This window comes from Salvia splendens, chromosome 16 (genome assembly GCF_004379255.2).
Source record: "Salvia splendens isolate huo1 chromosome 16, SspV2, whole genome shotgun sequence".
Lineage (NCBI taxonomy): Eukaryota > Viridiplantae > Streptophyta > Magnoliopsida > Lamiales > Lamiaceae > Salvia > Salvia splendens.
This window is the reverse complement of record NC_056047.1, coordinates 11,767,271-11,786,753: the sequence shown is the minus strand read 5'-3', so window position 1 is coordinate 11,786,753 and position 19,483 is coordinate 11,767,271. Positions and strand designations below refer to the sequence as shown.

Here is a 19,483-nt window from a genome sequence, read left to right as displayed (position 1 = left end):
ATAATGGAAGAAGATAATTCAATTGTTTTGTTCTCCGTGTGCATGTAGATGTCTAGGTATCGGAGGTATGAATAATAATTCAGATCTGTAAATCTGCCTGTGCTGCTTATTGGGCACGTATTTCGTGTGTTTTGATATATTGGGAAATAAATTTGGCCAGGTTTCAGTTGTTTTCCATTAGGGTTCTTGGCATGGCTTGTGGTTACCCAATTTTGGGGGCTAGAGAATTAGTGTAGGGTTATTGCAATGTATAGGATTGAGTAAAGAATGAGCGATACTGATTATGAAACATTCATTCATGGTTTAGCTCTCGGCTTGTCCGTTTTAAACGCTACAAGTAATGCACAATTTGATGAAGTATAATGAAAATTTTTCACTATATAATTCATAATAAGTGTACTGCGCTGTATAGGGTATAAATATTGGGTTATAGTATTGATGTTTATCACACGTTTCTTGTGTCCCGTTAGGGTTTAATAATCCTAGGGGCTAGGGTATAGTACCTACTCTTTAATAAAAACATATAAGAAGAGCTTGAGTTCGACCTAAAAATAAATCTCGTCAGATTCCACTGTACATATTGCACTTTCTAAACTTGGTTTATATAATGCACCCAATGAATATTCCTAATGCATTGTATTGACTGTATAATGCATAATCCGTTATGCGCGATGTATAGGTTATACGAATATTTGAAGGACCGCTAGTATGCAGGCGATTTCGATGTTTTATGGTTTTCTTAGACGGTTTGAGACCGACATCGATGTATTATGTGCATTTGTAGGTGGCGTTGAAGAACTTGGTAACTCTCTTGAAACTGGTACTCCGGAAACCTCTGCTGCTGAGAAGAGGCGTATGGTTGAAGAGTTTTATGGAATGGTAAGGCCTGAATCTGTTGCGGTTCATCCTCCGGATGTCGTGAAGACGAAGGGTCACGCCAGCAGCTCTGCGAGTCGTCTGATTTCAAAGAGAGAGAAGGCAATAAAGGATGCAACAAGGCCTCTTAGACGGTGTAAGGCGTGCGATGAGATGGGTCATCACGACTCCAGGAACTGTTCACTGCTTAAAGAGATGACGATGGAGAAAGATGCGCGCAAGGGTAAAAGAACAGCTTGAGTTATGTTATTTAAACAGCGCTCCACAGCTTTTGGTTGGGCTCTATTAGTATTGTTGTTCAAATTTGTTGACGTACTGTTATATGTTGAAACAGGTGGTTGTTGCATTAGTAGAATGTGTTGGTTAATTATTGGATTATATATAAGTCAGAGTACTGTATATATGTGTGTAGCTAACTCAATGACGCCATGGATACTTGTGTTCCCTACTGCCTGCCAAATAATGAACATTTGTTGATGCATAACGCACGATTTTATGAAAATAATGCACAAATAACCCGGATAAATGTAATCTCCCAAATACAAAAGTACGTAAGACAGTAAACAATTAGTCGCCTGTAAAGGACTACACAAAATCAATTTAAGCATATAATCAGGATAAATCTCATAATGCATAATATATTGTAAATAATGGTTTAACAAGTATTCATAATGCACTACATAAACAAACGTACTGCACATAATATATTTCTGAATAAGTGCATTATTTGTGTTATACCGTGCATTATATACTGTGTTATTTTACATAACGTGGAATACGTTAAGGATCCTTTAAGTAAATGCACAACATCAAAACAGTAAGTCACACAGAATTTGTTGATGCATAACACACTCTTTTAAATAAATAATGTGCATTTCTACTCTACGTAACTATATCCCCTTTTTCAAAAACAATGCATCCCATAACATAAGTAATGTCAATTTTTTTTGGCTGATATGGACGGTGACGCTTCACTAATATAATATACCAATTACAAAAGTACGCAAAAAACTAAACGAGTTGTAAATGCTTCGCTTAAAGAAAGTCGTAAATCAAATAACATATTTTACACCCCCCTACTATATGGTACTGTATAATGTATTTGTGCGTTGTTTGTTGTACAAGATGCACAACGTATCGTGTCATTTACATTATGTGGGATGTAATATGCATTATTACTAAATAATGCAATCATCTTTAACAATAATGCACAAAGAAATAAAAGTAATGCACGTATTATAAGTTTGAATAATTACTTGTAATCCATTCATACTACATATTCCAAAAACATTGTCAACTCCTAACACGCATCTTAATGGTGCAAAAAACTTCAGTATCAAATTCACAAATCAACCATAAAGTCAAGGATTTCGTTAACCCCATCAACCTATATGCAAAACCATCACTCGCTATAGACCATAATTTTCAACCCACCTCTCGAAATTGAACTTTGCAGGTCTCTCTCTCCAATACTTTGTCGCTTTATTTTGGTTTGCAGAACCTCGGGTGTTGTGCGCACAGGTAAGGAGCGTCCGTGCAATCTTGATTCTACACATCTCTAAGCCTTTTGTTCCTTTTGCACTCAGCCCGCAATCCCAATCCTTTTCTTTCTCCCCAAAGTACGTTTCCATGTGGCGCATTACGTACACACCATTCTCCATTGTGACCACGTTGTTCCTCCACGGCATTGAGACCACATTAGTAGTGCAGCTTCGTACGAGATCGGCCATTTTTGTTTCTTTGCATTTGTCCAGTGCAGCACCCACGAACTTCCTCTGCAACAAATAGAAATTGTCTTGTGCATTAGCATTATTGAATTTTTTTGTGCTAATATACATCAACACCGATTAAGCGCATTACGTACCAGCAGAGAGGGTATGTGTCCATACTTGTCGCCGAACGTTTCATGAGATTCAGCAAGGCTGTGGTCTATTATATTCATATTTCCATCCGTGACATCAAAACAGACCACGTACTGATGTCGTTCACCCCAGATGGGGAAGAATAACTATGTAATGAAGAACACATTAAAATATCTTGTATAACATATTTATCCATTTAATCAACAACCTGGATCTTTGTTTGTAATGTGAGTCAATTAACAAATACAATCAACACCTCTGTTGTGCTTCCTATTCTCCTCATTATACTCTTTTATAATGCAAAATGTATTCGACATAATGCAACTATAATACGACATAATGCATTTTGTACACCGAAAAATGCATACGTATTACACCAAATAACTAGTAACCAATGTCAACAATACATCACAGCTTCATAATGCACTACCCAAATGCAGGAGTAACCATATTGAAGCTTGTCTGAGTTTCTTAAACATCTAAGCCACTTAACGTATTTATGCCTGCTAAAGACATCATAATGCACAATATATGATATATAATGCACATTCCAAAATAACTAATCCATAACATAACCATATGCACACTTTGACAGAGTCACAACACGTATTAATACATATTATACCCAGAATAATGCAGATATCATGAAACATAATGCTCGGTCCACAATAGATAATGCACAAAATTAATTGTGCCTAAGTGTAGTGCTTAACAAAAAACCACCCTAAATAATGCATAAGTTACGCCACATAATGCCACTTACATATATACATAATGCATTGAGTTCACCCAATAATGCACATGTAATACACACAAAGACTAGTATACCATATCAACACTAAAACTCAAGGTCAGCCACACACTACACCAAATGCATAAACACGGATTCATAATGCACCTCCCACACCAAACAATAACAATATGTAAACTTTGACATAGTTGCTTACACCACAGAATCAGTACCCGTTCAGGTACAATATATCTTGCAAAAATACTACCTATAATGCGTTTGCCAAAGCATGCAGATATCAAGTAACATACTGTATAGACCACAATAAATAATGCATACACATAATTGTGCATAAGTGTAAGGCTTAACCATAAACACCACACAATGCGTTGTGTACACCCACAAATGCACATGTAATACACACGAAGACTAGTATACCATATCAAGTCTGCAACTCATGCTCAGTCATACACTCCACCAAATGCATTGTTACGGAATCATAATGCACCTCCCACACCACACAATACCAATATGTAAACTTTGACAGAGTTGCTTAAACCACAGAATCAGTCCCCGTATTACTACATAATATCAACAGCATAATGCAAATATTATGTTACATAATGCGTAGAACAACATAGTTAATTCATAAGTATAATATTGTCTGAATCTAGTCAGTTATAATCAACACAGCCTACATAATGCATCATATAATGCACATAATGACACTTACATATAGACATACTGCATTAAGCAAACATGGAACAATCGTACCACAAAATCGACCTATAAGATATTGAATTCCAAAAGCAGAGCCGCAAATTTACCTGCAACTTGGGATGGTTGTGAGCGTGGACGTCCTCGCTTAGGCATATTCTATCTGTCTGGCAACAACGAAATCAAAATTAAAAAACAAACAACCAGATTAAATGAAACCCATTCGGATACAGAGCAATGTCAACACAGACTATATAACACACTCGGCCATCAAAATTCATGCTTTTAGACCCACATCTATAAATTCCGGTGAGAATTTATTGTCCTGCCACATTTGTCGTTGTTTCACGGTATAGGTATCACACAAACTCAATAAATAAAGCACAGAAACGTACCCTGATGCCGGTAGGGTTTCGTTGTTACGAACGACGACGGATGTGGGATGAAATTGTGGACACTTGCGGTGGATTACTCTAAAGCGTTGCAATTTTTTCACAGATCTAGGGTTTGGGGAGCGGCGATAGTGGAGAGAGTGGAGAGTTGGCAGATTTGGTGTTCAGCGTTTAATGACGAGAATGAAGAGTTGGAAGTTTCGAATGTCGATAATTACGGCCTTTCCAAATTCTGGCAGTTTTAATATTGTACAATTACTATTTTAGCCTTATAATGCACACACACAGGTACCATAATGCAACACGGATACACATTGGAATTGTCAATCTGGACCGTTGGTTTAGTAGATCTAACGCCTACGAATGAGAAGAAGAAAGGATGTTTTGATTGAAAAGGAGAATAATGCTCCCCTATACTCTAATCTCTCAAATTAGTTGAGGTATTTCATTTCAACGAGAGAAGAGAGGAAATATAATACTGATAGGATGAAAGTTTTTGTTCAAAAAGAAAAACGGCTCTAACCACAACAAAATAAATAAGAGTAAGTATTTTGTTGGATGCAAATTGTTATCGATACAATTGTGTTGCACTTGGTTCACACTATGTTGTAAAACGCAGCCTATTAGCTCATCACAAAAATGGTCTATTAGCTCCGAAATACAATTGTGTTGCATAACTTTGACCTCATCACAAAAATGGTCTATTAGCTCCTAATGACCTAGATCAATATCACAAAAAATGGTTTATTAGCTCCGAATGACCTCGATCAATACGAAAGTCTTAATTCACTAGGAAGGCAAAGATTTTCCTAAACAGAACTTCAAATCAAACCAGTTTTCAAGACACTTAGGAATCAGAATTCGACTGGGAAAATGATGTTAATCCAAGTTGAAAATGAGAGGTGTTGTTCAAAATTGAAGATATTTGAATTGACAGAAAAAGGTGATATTACAGTTTATGAGAGAGAGAGAAGTGAAGATGATATGATCAAGCACTATTGGGAGCAGATCCAAGGTCCCTGAGCATGGCGACAACCTGCAGCATATTAGGGCGCTTGGAGGGGAAATCGTCCACACATTGCAGCGAGATCTCCAAGTACTTCACCATCTCCTTCACCTGCTCGGCCTCGTCCTCATCATTGGCCTTGTTCACCGACATCAGCTCCGCATCGATCACCTCCATCCCCTTCCCTTCCCTCACCTTCCCCTTCACCCACCCCACCAGATTCGTGTCCCCAAAGTCCTCTTTATCCGTCGGCCTCTTCCCCGTCAGCAGCTCCAGCAGGATCACCCCAAACGAGTACACGTCCCCCCTCGACGTGCACCTGAAGCTCTGGTAGTACTCGGGTGGCACGTACCCTGGTGTCCCCGCCAGGGTACTCACGCTCAGGTGCGTGTCCAGCGCGCTGATCAGCCGTGCCATCCCAAAGTCGGACACCCGCGCCTCCATCTCGTTGTCCAGCAGCACATTGCTCGACTTCATGTCGCGGTGGATGATGTGCGGGATGCAATTGTGGTGGAGGAAACAGAGCCCCTTCCCTGCCCCCCTGGCGATCTTTTTCCTCTCCTCCCACCTCAGCAACCTGCCTCCCTTCCCCCTCGACCGCCCGTGGAGCATCTCCTCCAGGCTGCCGTGATCCATGAACTCGTACACGAGAAGCCTTTCCTCTCCGATTTTGCAGTATCCTAGCAGAGGGACTAGATTCTTGTGCTTGATCTTCCCTAGCGTTTCCATCTCCGCCATGAACTCCCTGTCGCCTTGGCAGCTGAGGCGGATGAGTTTCTTTATGGCAACGCTGGAGCCGTCCTTGAGCGTGGCCTTGAACACCTCCCCGAAGCCGCCCGAGCCGATCATGCTAGCGGCAGAGAAGCCGTTGGTGGCCTCGATCAGCTGGGAGAATTTGAGCTTCCTCAGCTGGCGCTGGAACGTGGCGACGTTGATGCTGAGGGGCTCCCTCTCCTTGTCGATCTTCCACGTGGTCGCGGCGTAGGAGGCCTGAAGGCTGCTCAGCATCTTCACCCCCTCCGCCTCCCTCCGCCGCGCCCGGGCCGCGATGGCCCACACGATCATGATGCAAACTGCGGCTACGGATATCAGTATCCCCATCACCACGCTGTTACCCCAAGGGGCACTCCTCCCGCTCTTCCTCCCCTGCTCGTCGTCGTCCGGATTGGAAGAGGCTTGCGTGTACTGGCATTCCTGCAACGGGACGCCGCAGAGACCGGGGTTATTCGCGTACTGGCTCGCCGGAAGAGTGCTCAGCTGCCCTCTCTGCGGAATCTGCCCGGTGAGCTCGTTATAGGACAGATCAATCTGCACCAAGAAGGACAGCATCGAGAAGGATTCCGGAATATGCCCCTGAAGTCTGTTGTGCGAAGCGTCGAACACGCCGAGATCCTTCAGCAACCCTAGCGTCGCCGGAATCTCGCCGGATAACTGGTTGTGCGATATGACCAGAACCTGTAGAGCTATCATCTCGCCAAACGCATCGGGAATTTTGCCGCGGAGCTGATTGTAAGAGAGATCGAGATACTCGAGCGTCTGATAACGCGTGAAGAGACTCAAAACAGGGCCGGAGTAGAGCCTGGTGAAGTCGCAGGTCTTGAGCGAGGGAACCTGCAGCAGCCGCTCGGGGCGGATTCCGGCGAATTCGAGAAGGCCTCCGACTCCTCTGCACGAGTTCCCTACATTCCTGACGAAGACTAGTGTGTTTCCTGACAGAATTCCGGTGAGCGCCTTCGACCCGACCTGTCGCCCTAGCCGCGGCGGGATCTCGCCGCTCAATTGGTTGCTGTTGAGGTCTAGCCATACTAAACTGGTGCAACTCGATAGCTCGTTTGGAATTTGGCCGCTCAAGCTGTTGCTGGCGAGTTGCAGAACGGCTAGGCGAGATAATGAACCGAATTCCTTGGGGATTTCGCCGGTGAGGGCGTTGCTGGTGAGGGAAATCCACTCTATGTTAGCGCAATTGAAGATTTCCGTAGGGATTTTGCCGCTTAAATGATTGTTGTTTAAGATCAGATTCTTCAGCTTCTTGCATTTCCCCAGCTCCGGCGGTATGCTTCCTTCCAAGCCATTGTACCATGCTATCAGCTGCTCCAAATTCTCCAGATTTCCTAATTCATTTGGAATTGATCCGTTGATGTAATTGATGCTGAAGTCAATTATCTTCAGCTGTGAACATAGGGACAATTGGCCGGGGATCGGGCCGTAGAGGAGATTATCCGGCGCCCGGAGCTCTTCTAGCGAGGCGGCGCCTGGGCATATATCCGGTGGGATGATCCCTGACAACTTGTTGGAGCTGAAATCCGCCACCTTCAGGTTCTTGCAGAAGGAAATTGACGCAGGAAATTGGCCGGAAATCCAATTGCCGCTGAGAAGGAGGCTCTCCAGAGATGTTAACTTTTCGAGAATCGAATCCGGGAAAGGTCCGGTCAAATTATTGTTGGAGAGATCGAGCATTTGGAGCGACGAGCACGACGCGAAAGAGGCGGGGATCGATCCGGTGATGTTGTTTTTGGAGAGCTTGAGGTCGGTGAGGGAGGCGCACGTGTTGCCGAGCTCCGGAGGGATCCAGCCAGTGAGGTGGTTGTGAGAGAGGTCTAGGGTTTGCAAATTTTTCAGCGCGCCGAAAGCAGAGGGGATTTCGCCGGAGAGGAAATTCTCCGGCAGAGTCAGCTCCACGAGGCTGGTGCAATTGGAGAAGGACGGCGGCAGCGATCCGGAAATCTGATTCCCCGACCAATCGAGGCGAGTAAGGGAGCTGCATTTTTCAATCTTCAAACCGGAGATGGTGCCGGAGACGTTGTTGTAGGATAGATCGAGATATTTGAGCTTATCAATATGGAGGAAGAGATTCTCCGGTAAAAATCCGGTGATGTTGTTGAAGGCAAGATTGACGTACTCAAGACTAGGACAATTGGCGAACATGCTCTCCGGTAAGTGGCCGATGACGCCGGAGAAGGAGAGCTCGAGCTCCTTGACGGAATATGGAATTTGGAGGAGAGAAGAGTTGGCGTTGACGACGAAGGAGTTGGCTGAGAGGTTGAGGGAGAGGAGCATGTCGAGGGAGGAAAGCGGGGAGAAGGAGATTTGGCCGACGAGATTGGACTGGGCGAGATCGAGGGCGGTGACGCGGCGTTGATCGTTGCAGGTGACGCCGTGGAATGTGCATGGGTCTCTGGTGCGCTGCCAGTCGGAGAGGGCGCCGTCGGGGTCTTGTTGGATCATCTTTTTGAATGAGAGGAGGGCGAGTTTATCGGTCTGTGATGAGGTCGGAGCAGCGGCGGCGGTGGTGGCTGTTAAGAGTAGGAGAAGAGCGAGGTGAGGTAGAAACATCTTCATGTCCATTCATTAAACTTGGATGGATAACTCCCGGAGGGGAAGGGTTGTTTAGTGTGAAGGAGGTAGTGAGCTTTTACAAAAAAGTTTATTCTTATATATGCATATGTTTTTATAATGAAAAAGGGAGGGAAAGTGGGAATCAATAAAAGGAGTAGAACAACCATACTTACATTACATACTGAGATACGCAATACTTATACTACGTGACTTTTCGAGTATTTATCCTTATCAAATTGTTGTTATCGACAATAATTTGAGAGGTAGATTTGACAAAAGTTTATTTAAATTTAAAATGCCTCTTAAGGAATATGGCGTAACAAGGAGTAGTACTTTCGTATGTCTATATAGCGGAACAAGGAATAGTAAGTCTCGGATATTATCTTAGCTAGACCTCTAAATTTATTACTTTCTCTAAAAAAATATACTAATAAATAATCTTTAGAGTAAAAATAGAAAAAAAATATTATTATAATCGTGCCATATAGTGATATAGTAAATCATAAAATCAATGACGTGCGGTACTACATGAGTATGAAATTGGTTAGTGGGGGTAAAATCGACAAATAATGGAGCTTGATTTTATTTAGTCTCGGACAAGAATATCTTATTAAAGAATTTAATGATGTTTAAAGCAAATCTAGAGGACCCCAAAAAAACGTGAAACTTGGTCAAACAAATCACACAGACAGGTTTATGAGTTTATCTAACACAGCAACTTTTAAGAAAGAGAGAATATGTGGATATATCATATAGATTTGTTGTATCAGAGTGATTGATATACAAATTTGGTCACATACATTTGTTGTATCAATTGTTTTATGACTTTATGTAATTGAAGAATTAATGTTAGTGTTTGATCCAAGAATGAGTTGCTGTCAAGAAGCGTGAGAATGTTCCCTCCAATGGCAGAAAAGCAGAGAGCAAAAATGATAGCTGATGTCAGTGACTTGTCTATATATATATACTTGGCCAAACCATATAATCCGACTTTGAATATTATTATTGGATTAACCATAACTTTACACTTAATGCAATGATTTTTATAAGTAGTAATAACATATTTTTATATTAAAGGTCAAAACAAATCTGAAATTTAATCATGATCGTTTATTAGTTATATATAGGTTTCCATGATTACAACTATTTACAAACATGCACATAATTAATTACAATTATTATGATAAATATCGTTGCACTGTTGCCTGATGGTAGTAAATTTATAGGCTGGTGAATAAGAGTACAGTGTAATTTAGAAATTAAAATAGACTGTGTTTGCTTATAATAAAATTCTGAATGATTTAAACTTCAGTTTACATGATTTTTAATTGTTCTGAAGATGATTATGTTACACTAGTATAAAGTACAGAACAAAGTTAAAATTAAAAGGGGTGTTTTGAAGTTGAGAAAGTTGTGATTTTTTTTATTTCTTTTAACTTTCGAAATCGCACTCATTCTAATTATTATTTGAGCTCAAGCTGAATAAGAAATCTAATAATTACTTATCTTATTATTTGCACTTGGTTGTGGACCAATGTCTTTTTATTTAAAAATATTTTACTTACTATACCCCTTTTTGCCTGAGATGCTTTGGGAATTTGAATATAAATTTTCTATTTGACTCTTATTGTATCATTGGAATAATACTAGTTAATTACATAATCTTAACTCTATTAACAACTAAGTTTGGTAATACTATCTTTATTAGGAGTATTAATTTGGCCAGATATATAGTCTCACTGATCAACTCAATAACTAAGTGAAATACACATAAATTCCACAATGTGTTTTTGTAGCCAACAAGAGTGCAAAATGATGTATGGAATAAGTAAAGTACTCATGACAATGCTTTTACAAATGATATCTTGGAATCAAGTCCAATAACTCATCACAACATGATCCATTTTCTCATTCATTCATTTTATCCTGCAGATTTTTCAAAGAAAAAAAAAGCTCAGTTGATATATAGAACTTTAATTTGCTTTTCTCTTGACGAGTATGATGGTATTCATAGTAGTGGTGGTTAATTTGATGCAAGTAACAAAGTTAATAAAAAGGAAGATACATAAAAGGTGAAAATACAAAATGATGGCCACCAAGAATTAAAAATAGATATGAATCCCATAAATGAGGTGTTGTATGTAAAGGCTTAAGAGGGGATGATGATGATGATGATGTCTCATTTCCACCAACTATTTCTGCCCCTTTTATCATGCTCACCACCACACCGTTTTGCTTACCTATTTTAGTGTTTGTGTGTGAACTATAAGTCTGTATTATGACCTTTTTTATATTCTAAAATTCAAACCCCATCTGGATCAAAAGATTCAAAACTAAAGCTCAACCTTTCTATATTTATACACACACACACACACACACACTCGTCTGCATGTATTCTGGTTTAAAGGCTTCTTCCATATCTTGGTATATAGTAGTAATATGTATATTTCTCTATTTTTCTCTGATTTGGAATCAGTTGTTAATGCAACTTTAGGGCCCATGTTAATAGATTGAATCAGACACATACAGAAGGATTAATGACATAATACTATATGAGTTTGTGTGTGTGTCAGAGTGTGTAGATAACCACAAATATGAAATATAGGACATAATACATCTATTACGTGAATAGCGTCGTCTAGTGACAAGGCATGCACTAGACGCTCTTGTGAGAGATGATTACTTTGCGAATTAGTGAATGATTGCACACTACATATTTTCTGTTTATATATTTTGTGGGATGAATGAATAAAATGGGAAAATAAGATTAATATCTAGGGCGGGAGTAATAGTATTATACTATTAAAATTAAAACGGGTTAAAAATGGATCATTCACTTCTTAAAAGCGCTAGTAAGAGCTAGGATTATACACCCATTTATAAAAGAGTCATGATCATCAATTTTTTGGAATAAGTAGGGATTTTAATAGAACTTAGTCATTTTAGAGGATTCTCTATAATAAAAAATTGGAGTACGTACATATTAATTTGTCGGCAAAACAACACATGTCAATTTTGTTTTCATATTAGACTACAAATATAAATCAATCCAAACAAAATATTTTCATACATGTTTGATGTGACCACACTACACGGGCCAAACATATGCGAAACGACATCGTAACCGGTCTTATCATGTCTCAATATTATTCATATTAAAAGAGTGGAAAATTTTAATGCGTAATCTACGAAGGTTATTTTCAGATGTTGTAATCATATATGCATGTCCAGTTTCAGCATGTTACAATTAGATCATGTAATTAACTGCAAATATGCAAGACTAATTTTTATATGGTTTAAAATTACTAATATGAATAGGGTGTAATTATTGGAAAACATAATATAGCATTAGCATGCGATTCCCTTCTAATTGCAAACCTAGTTAGCTGGACTTCTTAATTATGTTCGAATCACACTCACAAAACACTTCAATTTTGGAATACATAAAGCACAATATTTCTGTGATTAATCCACTTATAATTATTCGTTATCATTAACAAAATGATTTCAACTCTACAGTGAAAAAGGACATTTTTTTCACGCCAATAATAATTGTGGGAGTCAACCAAATTTGATGGCTATTTCGAGTAGTCAAAATATTGCTTTAAGAAAACGACGCTACAAATATCAAACTTTGTACTTGTTCAATTATTGAAACTGCATAGTGGTAGACTATGCTCATTTTGAATATTGAATAAGAAAATAATTTGTTTGTTTTTTCACGAATTTAGGGGAATAATTTTTTTTTATATCATAATTGTGTTGGTGGGGTGGGGCTTTGGTTGCAAAAGCATATTCGTAGGCTGAAAATGAAGACCTAAACATTTGTTTGAGGCACGCCTGCAGATGGGACATTGATGTCACTTCCCACTATAACCCAAATGATTGGCTATCCCCCCTTAATCGATAAAAAAATTAAAATTCCCCATTTTCGACAATATTTGATTTTTTTAAATATAGGTCTGAGTTAATGAATTTATTTTATAATACTTCTCACTAAAATTAATTTTAATAATGATTGGAGTATTGATAAAATGATGTAGTAAAATTTTATTTTATAACAAAATAGGAGTATTTAGAAACCTAGTACCAACTAAAATTAATTTTAATAATCATCCGCACAAATCTAAATGCAGAATTGGCAAAGTACTGTTGATACAAAATTGATAAAATGTGATGGAAAAAGTTGTGTACAACTATTATTGGAGAATATGGATATCATAAATGAAATCAAAATACTGAGTGTTACTCAAACAATGATGAAAATTTTGTATTCTAATTTTGAGATAACATTAATTTTGATTCACGGATAATGGTGTAGCACATTTTATGCATTCTTTTATGTTATGATGTGATTAATCTTACTACGAAAGTGACATGCACCTTTGACAATTTTGCTTAGTAATGTAAACCCCAAAGATCTCGTTTTTATCATTCAATCATCCGAATAACCAAGTAAAGCATACATTTACCAGTCTCGAAAACATTAAAACAAATAATAGAAATATTTGATGTGACTGAGAGAATAGTATTTCTATTTGCTTCTAAACCAACTGGTGATTTTTCCGGGTACTCCAACATTAGAAAGAACTCGACTACAAAACAATGAAGCACAGCTTCACTTTCTCAACGATCTCGATTCTAAATATCCGTATCTCCATCTTCACGTAGAAACCGTTCTACCTCCTGCTCAGAGGAATCAAAATCATAGCAATTGTTAGCTATGAGGAAACCCTTTAAGAAGTTTATATACGAAAACAATCTATGAGGAGATATATTCGCTGCAATAATTGGGACGGAACGGAAGCATTTAGCATTCGCGCATGTATGGGTTCTTGTAATGCTACTGTTTAACAAAAAAATATATGCATTTCAAAAAGGAAAGAATGACAGTGCAAAACATCAAAAAAAAAGCAATCAGGACACCAAATATCAAAATATAATTACTAGACCTGCAAAGCACTTAAGCAAACGTATGATAATTGTGGCTAATATGAGAGTTGAACTAACCTGCTACCCTTCCTTGTTGGGATAATCAGGCCTCTTTTCTCCAGGCTCTTGTAACGATCTCTGACTAGCGTACAACAGCCCTATTTCCAGAAGCAATACACCCAAAAAACAATACAAGAAGGTCAATTTCACTTATTAATGTTGTTAGAGAATTAAGTTGAGGTGATAGCTCTGGAAAGGAAAAGACATAAGTCAAATGAAAAACCTTCAACTGCCGAAGTGAACCGGTTTTCTCTTCAGTTAACAGAACTTGGAGTGGAGAAGGCTCAAATCTGAAACACAGGATACACATAACATCTAAGATTTTAACATTTCAATTGAAGATATGAAAGATAAGAGATAGGTAATTGATCTAAGTCGCTGTGGTTGCTTCCTATTTCAACAGAACTTCACATGCATGAAAGATAAAAATTCATAAAAAAACAAAAATCTAACGACATACTTGTACTTTCCCAAGCGAGATGGACGAGCTTTCAATCTTTCTTGTTTAGCAACGATCCGCCGAAGATGTCTGTTATGTTTCTCTTCATCCTCTTTCGCTATTTCTTGCATTATTTCTGATAAACTACTCACACCAGAGAACCAACTTAGTGCATTTAAAGTAAAGCACGATTATCTTGGATTGGAGATGTATTAGTTCTTTACCTGTCTATGTCTTTTGAAAGTCCCTTCACTTTTCTGGCTTCTGCTTCAATTCTCAACTGTTCTTTCCGTCTAGCCCTTCGGTTGAACTCCACCCGTGTCACCCTTTTTGTTTTCTGAGAACTGCATAGTTTCCATCACAAGCAGTGATATTCAACTTTCTTGACAACTTTCTTTGAGAATATAAATATCATATGGATCAATCAATTTAACATTAAAAAACCGACTCCACCGACAGTCCAACACCAATAGAGAGATACTCAATATGGACACCACACTATATACTAGAAACCATAATTCTACAAAGGAAAGCTACAAGCCCAATTATCCTTGCAGAAAAGGGAAACAAATATAATTAATGATCAAAAGACTCTCACCTTTTTTCTGCATCCACATCTCCGTCATCATCCTGATTTTCATTTTGCTCATCATCATCAGTTCCATCGTCCGCATCTGCCTCAAGGAAATATTTCTGACACATTTAAGAGGTAAGTGAATGAAAATTTCATAAGTAAATACGTGAAACTTGGAAGCACATGAATATGGAGGGGTTAGATTCATTTCAAGTAACAAGTTTGGGATGATGTACGAACATATTCTTCATCAATAGCTTCACCAGGGACAACTAAAGGGATTGGCTGAGGCCCCAATTCATGTTGGTAAATCTTCTGCATTTCATCCGCAACAGCACGAGCTAAAGCATCCTATAATAACAGTGTAAGGTTTAACTATTAATATAGAAAGAAAAGGGAAAATGATGAAAGTACATAAATAAAAGATAGCTACCAACCTGATGGCTCTCGGGATGAGGATTGAAAGAACATCCAGGATGTTCAACCTCAACAGCAGGAATAATGCAAGTCTTGGGCTTCTGTAATTATTAACTGCTAATTAACTCCACGGATTTTTAAAAAAAACAAAAAAACATATTTCTAGTGAACAATATTGCTCAGTTCCAAATGTGCACTTTCAAAAAGTTCTGGACACAGATAACTGAGAAACTATCAGCATCTTTAACATGCAAAACTCATCACATAATGCTTCCTTGAACAATATAATTTGCTACACATGCAGATACCAAATTTGCAGGCTAAATAATGTTATAGGGTACCTTTTTTATTTTGGCCTTAACTTCTCCTGCAAAGGTGAATTAGCAAACTCTATTATGAACAACATTAACAAATGGTTTTCACTAACCAAAGTAGATAGAAATAAACATATATGCATGTCTATACGCAGCTATGCGCACAAGCACACACACACGTAGAGTTACCTTTCTCTTCCCACAAGTCAAGAACTCCAGAATCATGTGCACTTTCATCCTGAAATGATTGAATTAAAAATATAAGAACTACCCTGAGTAATTCGCTTGAAGAATCACTCTGAAGTAATTCCAGACAAAACTAACCTTCAGACTGCCCTGTGCAACATCTTCATCAACTGCTGTTGGTAGAGCTTTACCCTTTCTATTTGACTTTTTCTTATTCTGTGTAGAGGACGGAATAGCTTTGATAAAGGGGTTTCTCTGCAGAACACTATCGCATCGCAGTACTTTTTCTCTGTTTTTCTCAATCTTCCGCTTAACAGAAAGATCTGCAAATGAAAATCTCCAGTTGGTTGCATTCTAAAATGATCATGATTCTCAAGAAGGCCAGAACAAGGAAAGTAACTATATATTACAGTTCCAAACAGTTCATTAAGAAATAAAATAGCAACAAGGCCTATAGTTATATGGAGTTTTATACTTCCAAACAGTTCACTAAGAAATAAGTACTAAACTACAAGCGAATCGAGAGCTATCAGTAACAAAATTGTTATAAATAAATAACTAGTTTCGGATAGGAAAAGCTCAAACTATAAATTATAAAATTCAATATCAGTAGAGAACTCTTATAGAGCAATTCACTACTTCCATCAGTCCCATTGCAGATTACAACTTTCAGTAGACTTCTCTGAGAAAAAGTACATAACTTTAGAGCTTATTTCATCAAAGACCCTGTCTTGTTAAGTTTCACTAACTGAATTGGAATTCAAATTCAAAGCAAACTAAAATTCTTAATCGTGATACTGATACCTCTTGGAAGTACTGCATTTTCTTACTAAATTTCTAGAACCCAACAAAAGAGTTCATAGCTACTAAATTTCTAAAACCCAACTAAAGATGAAAGTTCAATTGAATAAACAATCGATCAATATGAAAGAGGTCCGCCAGAGTTTTTATGTGAGGTAACAATCAAAAACAGGATTTGTACCTCTGGATTTATCAAGGAAGAAAAGAGAATCACTAGGCACATCGGCCAAAGAACCACCGGAAAGAGCGTCTTTGGTGGTTTTCTCAAAATAATCTTCTATGTCTTCAGTGCTTATGTTGGCCCTCCATTCTTTCTTTCCCTTCCTTGAACTCTTCGCTCTCTTACCCATAGCTGCAGGCCTCTCTGTCCTCTCTCGCGAAGAAGAAGTGGCGGAACAGAAAAAATGCGAAGAAGAAGAGCGGCGGCGGCTCTGGTTTTATTTAAGGGATTCTCTCCCTTTCTTTATTTTATTTTTTTTATTTGTATTTTTATTTTTTCTGATTGTAGCCGTGCGAGACAATCAGAAAAATATAGGGATGGGATCCCCTGCTGTACAAAATGCCACAGCAGGGGTACTGTGGTGGATCTCACCACAAATTAATTTCTCATACTTGTATTATTATTTTTCATGTGCAAAATCAATGGTGAGATCCACCACAACACCCCCTGCTGTGGCATTTTGCAAAGCAGGGGATCATGGATTCAGTAGGCATGCACACTATTCATAAACCGCAGAACCTGAATCGGCCCGCCAAGGGTTCCTGCGGTTCTGGTTCAAAAACCCGCCGGTTAGGACGGCGGTTCAGAACCGCCGATTTTCGGCCAAAACCGCTTGTTCCGGGCCGGTTCGTAAATTTTTAATTTTTTTTATATTTTCTTATTTATTTATCTATGAAATGTGCGTAAATAAAATTCAAAAAATCACGATTAAAATTGCAATTTTATTAAGATTACAAGTTACAACAATTACAAATCACAAAAAACTTGAAGTTTTAAACAAAAAATTTAAATACAACCAGACTACTAGTCTACAACGAAACTAATTATAAATTACAAAAAAGACTTGAAGTTGTGAACAATAAAGTTATAAGTATATATACTCTTAGTCGGCGAAGGAGATGTTTCTACATAACTAAATTGAGAACACATTTAACAATTCAACCTTAAATGTTGAGTTTGGTCTAACAATCAACAATTATAATAGAATTGTCAAAAGTTTCCCGGATTTAGCTTATAGAGAAATCTACTTCACCGACTAGAGTATATACAAATACAATTATTTAATTGTATTTGCATATTTTTAAAGTAGAAACAAATGGATAAAAAAGAAATTAAGGAAAAAGGAATTAAGCTCAACTTAAATTTAAAATTTAAGTTGAGGTGCCTACGTATCCTCAATGCTCATTTGCATTAGGGAATCAAAGTCCACGTAGTTCTCCTACCTTACTTATCTACTTGGCTTGACCGACGGTTGACGGTTGGCCTACGATTCATCCACGGTGAAATCTTCTTGTGATTCCTCCTGACGATCATCTCAATCATTTTCTTGTTCTCTGACGACAGCTTTGGCCCAATCATCAAGTAACATCACGACTTCCATATTTTTTCACGGAGAGCTTACTTCTTGATTCATCCAACACACGTGATCCAACACTGAAAGCGGTCTCGACGGCGACAATGAAAGCCGGAACCGAAAAAATCTCCTTGCCATTGACGCAAGTATGAGAAAATCATTCTCGTGTGTTCCCCACCAATCGAGGACGTCGATTGGGGCGGGAGGAGTAGGACCTTCATCACCAAAGGAAAAGAGTGAATCGAAATATAAATCTAACTCACTTACCATACATGAGGTCGACCTTCCGCCGGTGCTGTAGCTGTATAGGTCGGCTAATTGGGATTGCGGGTCGGGGTCATCATAATCAGTTTGAAATGCGAAGCCAAAATTGTGTTGTTGAGGAGGGGTAGGTCTTCTGACTTGGTGGTACTGTTATACTTGGTTTCATATTCGGTGTAGAGAGCACGCAAGTTAAACTCGAAGGTTTGTTGGACAATTGACTGGTCCGGGAGGTTTATTTGAAATGTTTCAGTTAGGTTTACTCTCCATTGGTCATTGGTATCCGCTTGCAATGCTTGAAATGGACCAAGATCAATAAAACTCAAATTGTTATAATTAAAATCTAAAATTCTTGAGGTACCGACTAATTTCTATTTTGAATCCAAGGCCTTTGCAATCAAAAATACCATTGGAATCTCATTGAAATACTTAATCCATTTGTCAATCATATAATATAAAACACACGTCAATTCAGGAGAAGAGTAAGCATATTTCATCTCAGTTTTAAAACCAAGTGATATATACAGGCAATGCTCTAAAACACGAACAGCAGTGCAATAATAAACACCCGATAATTCAACAGCCGCATTTTTAAAATATTTGAACAGTTTAAATAAACTCACGCTATGATCCCAACAACTATGCGACATATATAAATCAGAAACGAGATAGGTTCTAAAAAATCACACAAAGAATCTTTATGCTCCAAAGTAGAATTCAGACAATCATATGTCGAATTCCTTCTATGAGACACATCCATGGTAAAATTCATATATCTTACATTCTTTTGATAGCAATACTTCTTCCAAGCTTTGTCAATAGGCGGCTTTTGATGGATTAATCTAACTGCAGTTCTAATAGGACTAACATACTTTTGTCATAATTCAAGCGCATCTTGTACATATAAATTCAAAATATGACATATGCATCTTTGATGAAAATACTTATCACCAATAACCGGAGCACAAGCCGCAATCAAGTTATTAATACTTGCAGTGTTAGCAGT

The 19,483-nt window shown here is 38.3% G+C and overlaps 3 protein-coding genes across 3 annotated transcripts; all 3 read right to left on the bottom strand.

Moving 5' to 3' along the window:
* Positions 1 to 2,268: 2,268 nt before the first annotated feature.
* LOC121771533 lies at positions 2,269 to 2,874 on the bottom strand. The gene is made up of 2 exons (XM_042168336.1): positions 2,741 to 2,874; positions 2,269 to 2,651 (listed from the first exon to the last, which is right to left on the bottom strand). Exons 1-2 carry the CDS (start codon positions 2,816 to 2,818, stop codon positions 2,286 to 2,288), a joined length of 444 nt encoding a protein of 147 aa, XP_042024270.1. The 5' UTR covers positions 2,819 to 2,874; the 3' UTR covers positions 2,269 to 2,285.
* Positions 2,875 to 5,424: 2,550 nt separating this feature from the next.
* LOC121770043 (serine/threonine-protein kinase BRI1-like 2) lies at positions 5,425 to 9,026 on the bottom strand. Its single transcript, XM_042166843.1, has one exon. The coding sequence runs from the start codon at positions 8,926 to 8,928 to the stop codon at positions 5,566 to 5,568; it is 3,363 nt and encodes a 1,120-aa protein (XP_042022777.1). The 5' UTR covers positions 8,929 to 9,026; the 3' UTR covers positions 5,425 to 5,565.
* A 4,300-nt stretch (positions 9,027 to 13,326) lies between these two features.
* LOC121772543 (ribosome biogenesis protein NOP53-like) lies at positions 13,327 to 17,080 on the bottom strand. Its single transcript, XM_042169680.1, has 12 exons — positions 16,824 to 17,080; positions 15,980 to 16,164; positions 15,845 to 15,893; positions 15,683 to 15,708; positions 15,362 to 15,442; positions 15,165 to 15,275; positions 14,949 to 15,043; positions 14,575 to 14,694; positions 14,372 to 14,494; positions 14,135 to 14,201; positions 13,930 to 14,009; positions 13,327 to 13,605 (listed from the first exon to the last, which is right to left on the bottom strand). The coding sequence occupies exons 1-12, from the start codon at positions 16,990 to 16,992 to the stop codon at positions 13,599 to 13,601; spliced, it is 1,113 nt and encodes a 370-aa protein (XP_042025614.1). The 5' UTR covers positions 16,993 to 17,080; the 3' UTR covers positions 13,327 to 13,598.
* Between the last annotated feature and the right edge of the window lie 2,403 nt (positions 17,081 to 19,483).

Coding starts and splice junctions, on each gene's coding strand:
- LOC121771533 (XM_042168336.1), bottom strand. CDS start 2,818: ATGAATATAATAGACCACAGCCTTGCTGAATCTCATGAAACGTTCGGC. Junction 2,652..2,740: donor GACACATACCCTCTCTGCTG/GTACGTAATGCG, acceptor TATTTGTTGCAG/AGGAAGTTCGTGGGTGCTGC.
- LOC121770043 (XM_042166843.1), bottom strand. CDS start 8,928: ATGGACATGAAGATGTTTCTACCTCACCTCGCTCTTCTCCTACTCTTA.
- LOC121772543 (XM_042169680.1), bottom strand. CDS start 16,992: ATGGGTAAGAGAGCGAAGAGTTCAAGGAAGGGAAAGAAAGAATGGAGG. Junction 15,443..15,682: donor TTAAGGCCAAAATAAAAAAG/GTACCCTATAAC, acceptor TAATAATTACAG/AAGCCCAAGACTTGCATTAT. Junction 15,044..15,164: donor AAGCTATTGATGAAGAATAT/GTTCGTACATCA, acceptor TAAATGTGTCAG/AAATATTTCCTTGAGGCAGA.